This window comes from Salvelinus alpinus, chromosome 2 (assembly GCF_045679555.1).
Source record: "Salvelinus alpinus chromosome 2, SLU_Salpinus.1, whole genome shotgun sequence".
NCBI lineage: Eukaryota > Metazoa > Chordata > Actinopteri > Salmoniformes > Salmonidae > Salvelinus > Salvelinus alpinus.
Window position 1 is genome coordinate 110,695,047 of NC_092087.1, and position 17,675 is coordinate 110,712,721.

The following is a 17,675-nucleotide window of genomic DNA, read 5'->3' on the forward strand; positions in this document are numbered from 1 at the left end:
GTTTAAGATCAACTGAGTTTTTTTTTATGGGGTTTCTCCCTGTGCACCTGCCAATGTAAATCCTTTGAACGAGACAAGTTACCAGACAGGACATATTGCTAATGTTCTTCCCATTAATAACCTGAATGACAATTAACTTGTGGGCGGTGGTGGTGATGACGTCCTATTGGATGACGTCGTCCATCGGGATTCCCCAAAAAAGAAGACGCTCTGGATTGATCACTGGAGTCAGATGTGAAGGAGGAGGTTGATCATCAGGAGTCAGATGTGAAGGAGGAGGTTGATCATCATGAGTCAGATGTGAAGGAGGAGGTTGATCATCAGGAGTCAGATGTGAAGGAGGAGGTTGATCATCATCATCAGGAGTCAGATGTGAAGGAGGAGGTTGATCATCAGGAGTCAGATGTGAAGGAGGAGGTTGATCATCAGTGAACCTCTAGGATTGTGGCTGGGCTGGCGTTTCCACTTCCAGCTTGGTCATATATTTTGATACATTGAATGTTGATACTGTGAATCTATGTTATATATTTGTACCTCCTGTTTCATGAAGTGATGTCACTAAGTACTGCCCCTATATATACAATGCATTCGGAAAGCATTCAGACCCCTTCACTTTTCCCACATTTTGTTACGCTACAGCCTTATTCTAAAATTGATTCAATCATTTTTTCCCCTCATCAATCTACACAATACCCAATAATGACATCACAATACCCCATAATGACATCACAATACCCCATAATGACAAAGCAAAAACAGGTAAATAAATGAAATAATTTGATTTCCTTTAAAAAACAAGGACATTTCAAAGTGACCCCAAACTTTGAATGGTAGTGTACATCTACATGATGTATTGTTACACTATGTAGGAGCAGTATGGACCTAGTCTGTTCATTATATACATCTACATGATGTATTGTTACACCATGTAGGGGCAGTATAGACCAAGTCTGTTCATTATATACATCTACATGATGTATTGTTACACCATGTAGGAGCAGTACAGACCTAGTCTGTTCATTATATACATCTACATGATGTATTGTTACACCATGTAGGAGCAGTATAGACCTAGTCTGTTCATTATATACATCTACATGATGTATTGTTACACCATGTAGGAGCAGTATGGACCTAGTCTGTTCATTATATACATCTACATGATGTATTGTTACACCATGTAGGAGCAGTATAGACCTAGTCTGTTCATTATATACATCTACATTATGTATTGTTACACCATGTAGGAGCAGTATAGACCTAGTCTGTTCATTATATACATCTATATGATGTATTGTTACACCATGTAGGAGCAGTATAGACCTACAGTAGCTAGCTGCTAATTTAGATGTAATATAACATAATGAAACTGCCTTAAATGTGCTGTAGTAAACATTTTTTATTCGCAGTAATCAATCAACACATTCCTGTCTTTGTATGTCTCAATATAATGGTATTATTTAATTAAATCCATTTGAAAGAATCTTTGTCTGAAAATAAAATATGATCCTCAACTGTGTTTCCCCTCCAGTCAGCAGACGGCGATGTGCGTCTTTCAGGCGACGCTGCCAGCGTGACGTATAATCTAGTGGACGGTTCTTCATAAACAGCTCGTCAACCACCTCGGTAGCTTGCTAGCCAACATAGCCGGAAGATTCAAGCTATTTAGACGCTTTCGGTGTATATTACCTACTGTGTTGTAGACACACTTATGTCGTATCTACTTGTTAATCTATTTAATTTAATATTACGTTATTTTGTATTAGTCAGCTATAGTAGCTGACTGGTTAAGTTAGCACTAGCCTAGTCGCTAATGATAGCTAGCTAGCTAACATCCCCGACCATGAGCTCAGTAAGCTTCTCCCCTCTTGTTAAAGAAGAGGTGATCTGCTGGACGGAGAAAGAAGCTCTGGGGCTGAACATTGTCGTGAAAGAGGAGAAGGAAGAAGAGGATGTAACAGTAAAACAAGAAGTAGAGGGTGAGGCTGTTACAGTGAAAGAAGAAGAGAAAGACGTTACAGTGAAAGAAGAGAAAGACGCGTTCAGAGTGAAAGAGGAGGAGGATGTTACAGTAAAAGAGGCGGAAGAGAAAGAGGAGGATGCAGTTTTTGGAGTGAAGAAGGAAGGAGAGATTACTGTCACATTGAAAGATGAAGAGGTGGAGATAGGAGATCTGATTAACACCAGTAAGTACCGCCTTAAATTTGTTTTTAACTTTGGATATTCAGAGTTGACTCGTCAATACCTCTTCAACGGAGGGCCCAGGATGATGACTGATATGTCTAGAATCAGACGACGTAGAGAGCAAGCTACCCCTTGTTTTCTCCGTTCCGTTTCCAAAAAGTGACTTAAAATATATATTTGAGAAGGGTCTATCTTCTGACCGCAGACTGGGGGGCACGGCATGTAGTGATTTTCATGTAGTGATGATTTACTACACACCGTTCTCCCAATAGTGCCATGTGAGATTTGGGTTGGCTACAACAAAGATTATGGATATACTGACAAGATGTCTCTCAGCCCTCACAAGGGGAGTCGTTGTCCACAAAGCGGCACTGTGGGTTGTCTAGCTCCCGCCTATCCTTTCTTTGGATTGGTGGATACATCTTATTATTGTAATCTATTGTTTATATTCTATGAGGGTTGTTGTCGTCAACCCCCTGTATTCAATGGAGAGAGATGCTAAGCTACTAGCATGAATATGTACCGCCTGTATTCAATGGAGAGGGATGCTAAGCTACTAGCATGAATATGTACCGCCTGTATTCAATGGAGAGAGATGCTAAGCTACTAGCATGAATATGTACCGCCTGTATTCAATGGAGAGAGATGCTAAGCTATTAGCATGAATATGCATAGCGATCTGGAGACAACTCCTATAGTGTTTTTTATCAAAGTTGTCGGTATGTCACGTGTCCACATTTGGGTTTCCATATTGGGTTGATAATTGTTTCCACTTGGATACAACCTACTGTAGCCTACTGGCATGACCTAGAGAGATACAACCTACTGTAGCCTACTGGCATGACCTAGAGAGATATAATCTACTGTAGCCTACTGGCATGACCTAGAGAGATAGAATCTACTGTAGCCTACTGGCATGACCTAGAGAGATACAACCTACTGTAGCCTACTGGCATGACCTAGAGAGATACAACCTACTGTAACCTACTGGCTTGACCTAGAGAGTTACAACCTACTGTAACCTACTGGCTTGACCTAGAGAGTTACAACCTACTGTAACCTACTGGCATGACCTAGAGAGTTACAACCTACTGTAACCTACTGGCTTGACCTAGAGAGTTACAACCTACTGTAGCCTACTGGCATGACCTAGAGAGATACAACCTATTGTAACCTACTGGCATGACCTAGAGAGCTAAAGTTGTAAAATTCCTGGATTTTAAATGAATTTTTTCCAGTAATAATGATAATTTGTATCTTCCTATCCACATGTGGGATCCCTCTCCTTTGTCGTCCTCTCTACACCAATAACAGAAAATTACTGTGGAACTCCCGGCCGGATGTGATACAGCCTGGATTGGAACCAGGGACTGAGATGCAGTGATTTAGACCGCTGCTTCCGTGTGTGTGTTTAACTTTAAATTTTTAGAATGCTGTACTAGAATGTTAAAAGGCCGCTAAAATTTTAAATATCGGTTATCGGTATCGTTTTTTGGGGCAAGGAAAATATTGGCAAAAAAATGTGATATCGGTGCATCCCATTCTAAAAATGTTTTTTTTTTTTTTACCCTCATCAATCTACACACAATACCCCATAATGCCATCACAATACCCCATAATGCCATCACAATACCCCATAATGCCATCACAATACCCCATAATGCCATCACAATACCCCATAATGCCATCGCAATACCCCATAATGCCATCACAATACCCCTTAATGCCAAATCAAAAACAGGTTTAGATTTTTTGCAAATGTATTAAAACGATTCCCCAGGATAACTAGTCTCAGAGTAATGTAAGATCCCAGGATAACTAGTCTCAGAGTAATGTAAGATGTAAGATCCCAGGATAACTAGTCTGAGTAATGTTAGATCCCAGGATAACTAGTCTCAGAGTAATGTTAGATCCCAGGATAACTAGTCTCAGAGTAATGTTAGATCCCAGGATAACTAGTCTGAGTAATGTAAGTCTCAGATAGTTTTAACCCATTACAGTCTAAGCCCTGTCTGAGGGGGAGGTTCTTCTAAGCTATATGGAATTGTTTTAAGGTTTAAACAACATGAAGGGCTTCCCCTGTATTGTACTGTTTTAAGAAGGTTATACCAAGGATAATTTTGCTATTTGATTTTGAACTGTAAGACCCATGGAAGTATCAACAAAAAATATTTGTCCATACTGCTATAACCCATAGTAACACATTGGATAACATTCACAACATGGAACAACAGTAACCATAGTAACACATTGGATAACATTCACAACATGGAACAACAGTAACCATAGTAACACATTGGATAACATTCACAACAGGAACAACAGTAACCATAGTAACACATTGGATAACATTCACAACAGGAACAACAGTAACCATAGTAACACATTGGATAACATTCACAACAGGAACAACAGTAACCATAGTAACACATTAGATAACATTCACAACATGGAACAACAGTAACCATAGTAACGCATTGGATAACATTCACAACAGGAACAACAGTAACCATAGTAACACATTGGATAACATTCACAACATGGAACAACAGTAACCATAGTAACACATTGGATAACATTCACAACATGGAACAACAGTAACCATAGTAACACATTGGATAACATTCACAACAGGAACAACAGTAACCATAGTAACACATTGGATAACATTCACAACAGGAACAACAGTAACCATAGTAACACATTAGATAACATTCACAACATGGAACAACAGTAACCATAGTAACGCATTGGATAACATTCACAACAGGAACAACAGTAACCATAGTAACACATTGGATAACATTCACAACAGGAACAACAGTAACCATAGTAACACATTGGATAACATTCACAACAGGAACAACAGTAACCATAGTAACACATTGGATAACATTCACAACATGGAACAACAGTAACCATAGTAACATTGTTTCCCCCAGAACATCTAAAGGAAGTTTGTTCTGAAGTGTCTGTCTGATATCTAAGAGATGTAAAAAATTATATCTATATTTTTTACATGTCTTTAAGTCTTTAACCCCCTTTTTGTCACTTGTCTTTCCACATTTTGTTACATTACAGCCTTATTCTACAATGGATTAAATAAATAAAAATCCTCATCAGTCTACACACAATACCCCGTAATGACAAAGAGAAAATAGGTTTGGAGAAAAAATGTCACATTTATTAAAAATAATAAACAGAAATACCTTATTTACATAAGTATTCAGACCCTTTGCTATGAGACTTGAAATTGACCTCAGGTGCATACTGTTTCCATTGATCATTGTTGAGATGTTTCTACAGCTTGATTGGAGTCCACCTGTGGTAAATTCAATTGATTGGACATGATTTGGAAAGGCACACACCTGTCTGGCTACCACAGCGTTCTGAAGCGATACGCCATCCCATCTGGTTTGCGCTTAGTGGGACTATTATTTGTTTTTCAACAGGACAATGAACCAACACACCTCCAGGCTGTGTAAGGGCTATTTTACCAAGAAGGAGAGTGATGGAGTGCTGCATCAGATGACCTGGCCTTCACAATCACCTGACCTCAACCCAATTGAGATGGTTTGGGATGAGTTGGACCACAGAGTGAAGGAAAAGCAGCCAACAAGTGCTCAGCATATGTGGGAACTCCTTCAAGACTGTTGGAAAAGCATTCCAGGTGAAGCTGGTTGAGAGAATGCCAAGCGTGTGCAAAGCTGTCAAGGCAAAGGGTTGCTACTTTGAAAAATCTAAAATATATTTAGAATTGTTTACCACTTTTTTTGGTTACTACATGATTCCATATGTGTTATTTCATAGTTTTGATTTCTTCACGATTATTCTACAATGTAGATAAAATGGTAAAAGAAATAATTATAACCCTTGAATGAGTAGGTGTGTCCACTCGTTTGACTGGTACTGTATATCTCATGAATGTTTTTACATTCAGTTACATGAAGTCACTTTATTACCACTTCTTCCATAGTCAAACATGTAAGGAAAGATTTCTTTAAATCAAAAGGGATGCTGTCAAAAATGTATTGAATTCAAATGGATTTACCCAGCCTACAAAGCACTACAGCCACTCTGTGACAACCAGTTCTGCTCTTTTATTGAGGGATCTAGTCTAGATTAAACTTCATAGGAAGACAGTTTTATCATGTGGAGGTTTCATTTAGGTCTTTGTTTAACGACATACTCTGTGTGTCTTTGCAAGGAGAGAAACCAGACTCTCACTCTGACAGCGGGAAGAGTCCTTCAGGGGAACAAGACCCAGAGACGCCCAAACCAGCGAGACAACATCACTGCTCCCACTGTGAAAATAGTTTTTGCTGGTTAGGGAACCTAAAACTGCATGAGAGGACACACACGGGAGAAAAGCCTTACCAATGCTCCCAGTGTAGAAAGAGTTTTACTATGTTAACTAACCTGAAAAGGCATGAGAGAATACACACAGGAGAAAAGTATTTTCTGCTCCCAATGTAAAAACAGATATTCACGAATGGCGTACCTTAAAGCTCATGAGAGGATACAGAGGAGAAAAGCCTTTCCAATGCTCCCAGTCTGGAAAGGGTTTTACCTGGTCAAGTAGCCTGAAGGAGCATTAGAGGATAAACACGGTAAAAGTCCTACCACTGCTCTCTGTGTGGAAGAACATTCAGAGATCCTGAAATCAAATGAGAGAATAGAAAGGCTGTATTCTGACTTATATTTTTGACTGAGAATTTGTGTTTTTGTTTGTGCCACATGAAATCATATTGTGTATGATTACACCTGTCTATATAATGTCCCACAGTTGACAATGCATGTCAGAGCAAACACCAAGCAATGAGGTTGAAGAAATTGTCCTTAGAGCTCCGACACAGGATTGTGTCGAGGCACAGATCTGGGGAATGGTACAAAAAATGTCTGCAACATTGAAAGTCCCCAAGAAAACAGTGGCCACCATAATTTTTTTATGGAAGAAGTTTGGAAGACTCTTCCTAGAGCTGGCCACCCGGCCAAACTACGCAATCGGGGGAGAAGGGCCTTTGTCAGGGAGGTGACCAAGAACCCGATGGTTACTCTGACAGAGCTCTAGAGTTCCTCTGTTGAGATGGGAGAACCTTCCGGAAGGACAACCATCTCTGCAGCACTCCACCAATCAGGCATTTGTGGTAGAGTGGCCAGACGGAAGCCACTCCTCAGTAAAAGGCACCTGACAGCCCGCTTGGAGTTTGCCAAAAAGGCACCTAAAGGACTCTCAGACCATGAGAAACAAGATTCTCTGGTCTGATGAAACCAAGATTGAACTCTTTGGCCTGAATGCCTTTTGGAAACCTCCAAGCTGGCTATCATGTGCCTTTTTATTAAGGTATATATATCTATATACATATAGATATATATACATATATATATATATATATATATATATATATATATATAGTCTGTTCAACCTCTCTTTCGTATCGTCCGAGATTCCTAAAGATTGTAAAGCTGCCGTGGTCATCCCCCTCTTCAAAGGGTGTGACACTCGAGACCCAAACTGTTACAGACCTATATCCATTCTGCCCTGCTTTTCTAAAGTCTTCGAAAGCCAAGTTAACAAACAGATCACTGACCATTTCGAATCCCACCATACCTTCTCCGCTGTGATATCCGGTTTCCGAGCTGGTCACGGGTGCACCTCAGCCACGCTCAAGGTACTAAACGATATCATAACCTCCATCGATAAAAGACAGTACTGTGCAGCCGTCTTCATCGACCTGGCCAAGGCTTTTGACTCTGTCAATCACCGTATTCTTATCAGCAGACTCAACAGCCGATAAGAACAACCGATCGCTGCCCACACCCGCCCGACTAGCATCACTACTCCGGACGGTTCTGACTTAGAATATGTGGACAACTACAATGCCTAGGTGTCTGGTTAGACTGTAAATTCTCCTTCCAGACTAATATTAAGCATTTCCCATCCAAAATTAAATCTAGAATTGGCTTCCTATTTCGCAACAAAGCCTCCTTCACTCACACTGCCAAACATACCCTCGTAAAACTGACCATCCTACCGATCCTTGACTTAGGCGATTTCATTTTCAAAATAGCCTCCAACACTCTACACAGCAAACTGGATGCAGTCTATCACAGTGCCATCCGTTTTGTCACCAAAGCCCCATATACCACTGCTCTCGTCGGCTGGCCCTCGCTACACATTCGTCGCCAAACCCACTGGCTCCAGGTCATCTATAAGTCTTTGCTAGGCTGCCTTAACTCAGATCACTGGTCACCATAGCAACGCCCACCCATAGCACGCGCTCCAGGAAGTATATCTCACTGGTCATCCACAAAGCCAAAACCTACTTTGGCCACCTTTCCTTCCAGTTCTCTGCTGCCAATGACTGGAACGAAATGCAAAAATTGCTGAAGTTGGAGACATATCTCCCTCACTAACTTTAAACATCAGCTATCTGAGCAGCTTACCGATCGCTGCAGCTGTACACAGCCCATCTGTAAATAGCCCATCCAACTGCCTACCTCATCCCCATGTTTTTATTAACTTTTTTTCTCTCTTTTGCACACCAGTATTTCTACTTGCACAACATCATCTGCACATCTATCACTCCAGTAAAGTACAGTAAAGTATAAACACACTAAAGGGAAACAAATAAATTGTTTTGGGCAAAATAGTTTTTTTTTTTTTTTGAAAACTGCAAACTAGAAGGAGTGAGTGATGTCATAGTAAGGCCTTCAAGGAGTTGGCTTGATGGGAAGTCGTGATGTCATCCAATAGGAGACAGATCTTCATGTGAATATTCATTATTCTTTTAAAATCCTTCCTGTTCTGTCAAGTTGTTGATCATTGCTAGAAAGCCATTTTCAAGTCTTTCCATAGATTTTAAAGACGATTTAAGTCCAAACTGTAACTAGGCCACTCAGGAACATTCAATGTCATCTTGGTAAGCTCCTCCAGTGTAGATTTGGCCTTGTGGTTTAGGTTATTGTCCTGCTAGTACAGTTTTTTGTATTCAGATTTCTGAAATGAACTCTACCTACGTTACATTTAGTGTCGCCTTATATTACGCTGGGAAAACAGTTTTCATGGGCACAGAATTACTAAATAATTTCAATGGTTCTAACCTAGTCACCTTAACTTCTTGCCACTAGGGGGGTGCCATTTCGACATAGTCCAAATTTGTCTCCAAATTAAACTGCCTCGTACTCAATTCTTGCTCGTACAATATGCATATTATTATTACTATTGGATAGAAAACACTCTCTAGTTTCTAAAACCGTTTGAATTATGTCTGTGGGTGAAACAGAACTCGACTTAGAGCAATTTTCCTATGTGTATGTCAGAATTCAGAATTGTACTGGCTGCTCTGAGACCTGTGTATTAATTTGCCTGTCCTCTATTGGTTGAGATGCACTGCATACGCCTTCCCCTGGGTGTCAGCGAATAGGGAGACTTGAAATGGACTCTCTGCGTAGTCCCCAAAGGTTATAAATTGAATTGGAATCACGGTGGCCAATCTTTTGGATCTTCGCTCGGGCGCAAAGAGGAGCCTTGCGTATCGTTGTGGAAGCTCTGGTTTTAGCTCCTTAGATAATTCCGGTCATGTTTTTATTCGATATAAGCTTTAAAGACATCATAATCTTGTTATTTTGAACCGAATTATTTCAGTTTATATCAGTTTATTGCGATTTTCTGGCATTTCTTTGTGACGCACTTTCAAGAGTTGGACACTTTCCCTGTACATGCCGAACGTTAGTGGCCATTTCGACAGGACAAGAGGACATCTTTCGACCAAAAGACGATTAGACCGGAGAAAGGACACATTGCCCAAGATTCTGATGGAAGCTCAGCTAATAGTAAGAACTATTTATGCTGATAAATCGTTGTTCTGTTGAAAAATGTTAAACGTATAAGCTGCCATTTTTTTTTGGGTAGCTTCGCTTTGGCGCAACTTGTATTGCGCAGTAAGGTTAATTTTAAAAATGTAATTCAGCGATTGCATTAAGAACTAATTTGTCTTTCAAATGCTGTCCACGCTGTATTTTTTAGTCAAGTTTATGATTATTTAATGATTAGACTAAGTCACTCTCCAAGATGGCGCCCGACATTTTCTGCCCAGTTTAGCTACTTTTCTCATTGTATAACCACGATTTTTGTGGCTAAATATGCACATTTCCGAACAAACTCTATATGCATTGTGTAATATGATGTTACAGGACTGTCATCTGAAGAATTCTGAGAAGGTTAGTGAAAAAATTTATATATTTTGTTGGCGATAACGTTATCGCCCCCTTTGCCTTGATTTAATGCTGGGGTGATGTTAGCTCATGTGGTATGCTAATATAACGATATATTGTGTTTTCGCTGTAAAACACTTAGAAAATCTGAAATATTGTCTGGATTCACAAGATCTGTGTCTTTCGATTGCTGTAGGCTGTGTATTTTTCAGAAATGTTTTAGGATGAGTATTTTGGTAATTGACGTCGGTCTCTGTAATTATTCCGGCTGCTTCCAACGCTATTTCAGATTGCAGCTGCAATGTACAACTGTGATTTATACCTGAAAAATGCACATTTTTCTAAAAAAACATATCCTATACCATAAATATGTTATCAGACTGTCATCTTATGAAGTTGTTTCTTGGTTAGTGGCTATATATATCTTTATTTAGTCGAATTAGTGATAGCTACTGATGCAGGAAAAAAATGGTGGACAAAAAAAAGTTGTGTCTTTTGCTATGGTGGTTAGCTAATAGAAATACATATTTTGTCTTCCCTGTAAAACATTTAAAAAATCGGAAATGATGGCTGGATTCACAAGATCTGTATCTTTCATTTGGTGTCTTGGACTTGTGATTTCATGAACATTTGATTATATGATATCCCTGTCGCTTTAGGCTAGGCTATGCTAGTCAGCTTTTTTGATGGGGGGGATCCCGGATCCGTGACTCTATAAAGGTTAACTTTATTGACAACACCCAAATGGATACTGTCATTAACGCGGTTCTTCAATAATTACACATAATTGTTAATACTGTAGCTGTTTAGTTAGTCACATGTTTAACTATCATCAGCTGATCCAGGAAATCATTTTCTGAAAGACAGTCACATGACAAACATCACCACATGCAACAACAACCAAAGTGCTTCTTCATTCATTACTCTGGTAAAGACAGTTATGCCGTGCTCCACGTTGGATCCAACATCCCTAACATATTGGTGTTTATAATGTTATTGTCTGCTTGATTTACTGTAGGGTCTCGTTAGTCTGTTTGGACACAGAGATACTTAGCTCATAATGTGTAGAGAACTGTTCCTTGATGGATAGGCTATTGTAGAACACACAGAGCTATTTTCCTATATGTGTTGTTAGGTGAAGTTATGGGTCCTACAGTAGGTCTATGTTATTGTTAGGTGAAGTTATGGGTCCAACAGTAGGTCTATGTTATTGTTAGGTGAAGTTATGGGTCCTACAGTAGGTCTATGTTATTGTTAGGTGAAGTTATGGGTTCTACAGTAGGTCTGTTGTTAGGTGAAGTTATGGGTCCTACAGGAGGTCTATGTTATTGTTAGGTGAAGTTATGGGTCCTACAGTAGGTCTATGGTATTGTTATGGGTCCTACAGTGGGTCTATGTTATTAGGTGAAGTTATGGGTCCTACAGTAGGTCTATGTTGTTGTTAGGTGAAGTTATGGGCCAATTTGGCAAACAGTGTACAAACCCTCATTGTCAGGCTGATGGAAAAGCCAAAGAGCATTTTACTGGTTGAAGTGTTTTTTAAGTACAAAGTGGTTGATTTGCGATGATGACACAAACATTATATTAAGCAGGACATTCAAACGATCCTTACAATTATAATCCAAAGTAGTGTGAAATGTACTCATAAGCAACTTGTAAATGGAGGTTACTCCCCTGAGTTTTCCCCCATTCACATTCAGAATACATCGTGAAAAACTAAACTCTTTGCTCACCGTTTTTGCTCCAGGCAGATATACTACATCCATAACTAGTGGTTTCCTCATTACCAGATATACTACATCCATAACTAGTGGTTTCCTCATTAGCAGATATACTACATCCATAACTAGTGGTTTCCTCATTAGCAGGGAGGAGTTTCTACAATCAAATTGTATGTGCATTGCCCTCGTGCCGCAATTTTATTAAACACAGAAAGGGGCCTATATTGGAGACCAAAAGTCGTCTGGCACACTGCTTAGAGTTTCAACAACATGAATAACTTATTTCTAGCCTACAATCATCGATGTTACTACTAATGTGAAAAGAAGACAAAATATGATTGTTCTTGCTCATTTTAAGACAAATGTCAAATAATCATTACATTCATTACAGATGTCAATTGTTGTACAACATCATGGCTACGCTGTTGGCATCACCTTTTACAGTGGATTTCCGCTGTTGTGGGCCTTTAACCATCTGTCTAACTTTGTTGTTCACACAGGAGAGAGACGGGACTATCGTGGATCCTCTGGGGAGCCTCAACAACCTTGTGATGCTGAAGAGGCAGAGAAGAGTCTTTCCAGATCAGGACACCTCAATAATCACCTGCAGAGATCCACAGGGAGGAAAACTCACTGCTGCTCTGACTGTGGGAAGAGATTCACCTCCACATCAGGCATTAAAATTCATCAGAGAATCCACACAGGAGAGAAACCTTATAGCTGTGATCAATGTGGGAAGAGGTTTACTCAGTCAACCAACCTGATATCACACCAGAGAACACACACAGGAGAGAAACGAGAGAAACCGTATAGCTGTGACGAATGTGGGAAGAGTTTTTATACATCTAGACATCTTACTGTACACCAAAGAACACACACAGGAGAGAAACCTTATAGCTGTGGTCAATGTGGGAAGAGTTTTACTCAGCTAAGCAGCCTGATATCACACCAGAGAACACACACAGGAGAGAAACTATATAGCTGTGATGAATGTGGGAAGAGTTTTGATACATCTAGCCATCTTACTGTACACCGAAGAACACACACAGGAGAGAAACCGTATAGCTGTTGTCAATGTGGAAAGAGTTTTCCTCAGCAAAGCAGCCTGATATCACACCAGAGAACACACACAGGAGAGAAACGAAAGAAACAGTATATTTGTGATGAATGTGGGAAGAGTTTTGTTACATCTAGCCATCTGATTCGACACCAGATAACACACACAGGAGAGAAATCTTATAGCTGTGCTCAATGCGGGAAGAGTTTTGTTACATCTAGCCATCTGATTCGACACCAGATAACACACACAGGAGAGAAACCTTATAGCTGTGCTCAATGTGGGAAGAGTTTTACTCAGCTAAACAACATGATAGTACACCAGAGAACACACACAGGAGAGAAACCGTATAGCTGTTGTCAATGTGGAAAGAGTTTTCCTCAGCAAAGCAGCCTGATATCACACCAGAGAACACACACAGGAGAGAAACGAAAGAAACAGTATATTTGTGATGAATGTGGGAAGAGTTTTGTTACATCTAGCCATCTGATTCGACACCAGATAACACACACAGGAGAGAAATCTTATAGCTGTGCTCAATGCAGCAAGAGTTTTGTTACATCTAGCCATCTGATTCGACACCAGATAACACACACAGGAGAGAAACCTTATAGCTGTGCTCAATGTGGGAAGAGTTTTACTCAGCTAAACAACATGATAGTACACCAGAGAACACACACAGGAGATAAAGCGTATATCTGTGATCGATGTGACAAGAGATACTCTGATAAAAGATCTCTGATCAAACATCAGAAAATACATACATGAAGGAGTTGTTTCATGATATCAATGAATTATTGTCACAATGTAGAATGTTTTAACATTGTAGTAGGAGTATTTTAATGATGTCACAATGTAGAATGTTTTAACATTGTAGTAGGAGTATTTTAATGATGTCACAATGTAGAACCCTAAATGTTTGTTCCCTGTTCTATTGATTTCAACATGATATGGATATTAGCCTCAGGGGGAAAATCCAGGCTCTGAAATGAAAGAGTACTATTTATGTGATTTAACAAAATTGTCCTAACAAAAAAGAGTTGTTAAACTTACCACGTTGGTGACCCACTTGAATCAAAATGCAACACTTCAAAATGTAGCGAGCTGTTTTCTACAAGTTGTCCTCTAACCAGGGATGTACACATTACTCCCAGATTCCGTGTGGTTTTTGAGCTGTTAGTTTTAACAGGACGTGCAACCTCATCTCCCTCCTCTCGGCACAATTGATTTCAACATGATATCGATGAGATGATGACAAATAAATGTTGCGTTCCTTTGTTTAGCGACCCCTAAATTTAAATGCATCACTCCACAATGTAGCTGACTGTCTTCTGCAAGTTGTCCTCTAACCAGTGAGGTGAAAGATATCTCCCATTTCCATGTGTTTTTTTTAGTTGTGTTAGTTTCAACAGCACGAACAACCTGATTTCCAACCTAATATCAGTGATTTATTGCTACTTGTCAAAACTACAGCGTTTCTGGTGCTTGTGCAGTTTATAAGGAGCTTGTTTAAAAAATACAAGTAATATGATTATTGTGGCAGATGTTTGTGTATATAGTACATTTTATATTTAGGTTTTCAATTTATCACAAACTGTTTCTGCATTTGGACTATTGATTTGGACACGTTTAAACTGTGACATTGGGGATATCCCACCTAGCAAAATGTCACTGAAAATAAGACTATGACTGACGTACAATATAAGTTTGGTTTTAGTTGAAAGTTGAAAAGAAAACTATTTAATTTCAACATACTCACAGCTTATACACATGGACGCAGTATAATAAATCGGTCTATAATCGATTTTATTAACATTCCTAATAAATTGAGTCATAAATGTAGGATATATCTAATGTCTTAAGGGGGAAGGTGTTACTGTCTTTGGTTTTTCCATTTATGTTTTGAGGTTGGACTTCAGCATGTCTAGCTCGTTAGCACGTAGGACGCACTGATTGGTGTCACCTCGTTAGTCAGTATGTGTTACACCTGTGCTGGCTTGTCCATCTCGTTAGTGGGAAGGTGTTTCACCTGAGCTGGTCCAGGTTCTATTTAAGAGTGTCTGGCCCAGTGCTCCAGTTGTCTTGATAGATGTGGAGAGTCAACACCTTTAGTTGCTCCCCTTTTTGGTTTGCTTCCTGTCTGTAAGTTTGGTGTGGGTTTTTCTTTTGTTTTCCTCTTCTTGGGCAGATTTAGTGGGTCTCGTGGTGGGTGTCTTTTAGGTCCCAGTTGTTGTTACTAGTCAACTTTCAGTGGACACCCCCATAGTGTCTTTCAGAACCCCTCCTAAAAAACAAGCTTATATTTTGGGTTGGATATTTTAACATTTTAATAATAACTTAAATCAAATGTTATTTGTTGTTGTTACTTGTTTTGCAGATGTTATTGCTGAAATGTTTCTAGTTTCAGTCCAGTATAATACACAATACACAATCTAAAGGAATGGAATTAAGAATATATAAATATTTGGCCCGAGTGATGTCAGAGCGGCATAGACTAAGATACAGTAGAATAGGATAGAATACAGTATATACATATGAGATGAGTAATACATAGACTAAGATACAGTAGAATAGGATAGAATACAGTATATACATATGAGATGAGTAATACATAGACTAAGATACAGTAGAATAGGATAGAATACAGTATATACATATGAGATGAGAAATACACAGACTAAGATACAGTAGAATAGGATAGAATACAGTATATACATATGAGCTGGGTAATACATAGACTAAGATACAGTTGAATAGGATAGAATACAGTATATACATATGAGATGAGTAATACATAGACTAAGATACAGTAGTATAGGATAGAATACAGTATATACATATGAGATGAGTAATACATTGACTAAGATGCAGTAGAATAGGATAGAATACAGTATATACATATGAGATGAGTAATACATAGACTAAGATAATGCCAGATAAAAGTCACAATGTGCTGCATTAGCAACTATCAATCACTTAGATCATGTATTTTCAGGTAGAGATACATCCTTGGGACATCCCTAGCCCGTTTACATTTACATTTAAGTCATTTAGCAGACGCGGAGCGACTTACAAGTTGGTGCATTCACCTTATGATATCCAGTGGAACAACCACTTTACAATAGTGCATCTAACTCTTTTCAAGGGGGGGGTTAGAAGGATTACTTTATCCTATCCTAGGTATTCCTTAAAGAGGTGGTGTTTCAGGTGTTTCCGGAAGGTGGTGATTGACTCCGCTGACCTGGCGTCGTGAGGGAGTTTGTTCCACCATTGGGGTGCCAGAGCAGCGAACAGTTTTGACCGTTGAAGTTGACATTTAAAATGGTTAAGGGTTTAGGGATGTACCAAGGATCCCAGATAGCATTGACCGTCATGCATTTTTCTGTCTTGTTTACATAGCATGTGTAAAAGAAACACAGACAAGACAAGTAGACATGCAGTGCATTATGGTCATTGTAGTTTTAAAAATAGCATCTAATTATGCCAATCTGTATGTGGGGTTGTTAGAGAAGAATGTGATTGACAGCCCTTACAATCCATTCTAGCACCTCATCAGGCTCTGTAAAAGTCTTCATTGATGACGTGTTCCTTCTATTCCAGGGGACAGCAGAGGAACTTCATTGATTCCACTCCTTCATCAATACAAGCAGTGAACATCTGAAATTCACCCTCACCTTTGTTGCGCATGAAACAAGTTATCTGGACATGTTGATTAAGAGGGAGGGGGGTGGTTTTATCACAGACCTATACAGGAAGCCGGACGGACAGGAATTCCCTGTTACGCGGAGACAGCTTCCACCCTACACCCCTAAAAAAACAATTGTAATACTTGAGTGAAGGAAACATTAAAATGTAAATTAGTCATTTTAATTTTGTAAATTTAAAACAAAAACATAACTGTTTGTACTTACAACTCAGTTACTAAGTCTTTAACCACACTGTGTTGTTACACTGGTGAGTAAAAACTCATGCTTCCTACCATTTACAAGTTTCTTGAGCTTATATGGTTACTAAGCAAATATGATGTCTGCCTACAAGAGCATGTTGGTGGAGCATTGAGAAGAGCAAGAAGCAGATGGGAAGTAAAGGAAGAGGGTCCTTGGTAACTATGACGTCCAAAACAACAGCAAATAAAGTCATTGAAGTCATCAGAATGTTGATTCAGCAGACAGTTGCTGTTGAAGTGAGAAAGGCAGGGATGTTCTCGATACGAATGGACACAACACAGGATTTAACATCCAAAGACCAGTGTGCAGTAGTTCTGTGATTATGTCACTGATGTTGTCCACCAGAGACTCATTGAGGTCATTGACTGTGAGTCATCGACTAGACAGTACTTTGTGGACCTGGTGAAACAGACCCTTGAGAAGATGGACAGAGATATCAAACAGTGTGATGGTAATGCAACAGACGGAGCAGCGACTATTCAGGGACAATACAGGGGCTTCTCTGCATCGCTCACAGGAGAGTCTCCTAACCAAGTACACATATGTATC

General features: G+C 39.4%; 2 protein-coding genes across 2 annotated transcripts in view; one reads left to right on the forward strand and one right to left on the reverse strand.

Annotated features, from left to right (window-relative positions):
• Nucleotides 1-17,675, reverse strand: part of LOC139548189 (zinc finger protein ZFP2-like) — a 249,135-nt gene that overhangs the window by 114,080 nt on the left and 117,380 nt on the right. The window lies entirely within an intron of this gene.
• LOC139548182 (zinc finger protein 16-like) lies at nucleotides 1,542-14,457 on the forward strand. Its single transcript, XM_071357662.1, has 2 exons — nucleotides 1,542-2,186; nucleotides 12,623-14,457. The coding sequence occupies exons 1-2, from the start codon at nucleotides 1,844-1,846 to the stop codon at nucleotides 13,945-13,947; spliced, it is 1,668 nt and encodes a 555-aa protein (XP_071213763.1). The 5' UTR covers nucleotides 1,542-1,843; the 3' UTR covers nucleotides 13,948-14,457.

Coding starts and splice junctions, on each gene's coding strand:
- LOC139548182 (XM_071357662.1), top strand. CDS start 1,844: ATGAGCTCAGTAAGCTTCTCCCCTCTTGTTAAAGAAGAGGTGATCTGC. Junction 2,187..12,622: donor AGGAGATCTGATTAACACCA/GTAAGTACCGCC, acceptor TTGTTCACACAG/GAGAGAGACGGGACTATCGT.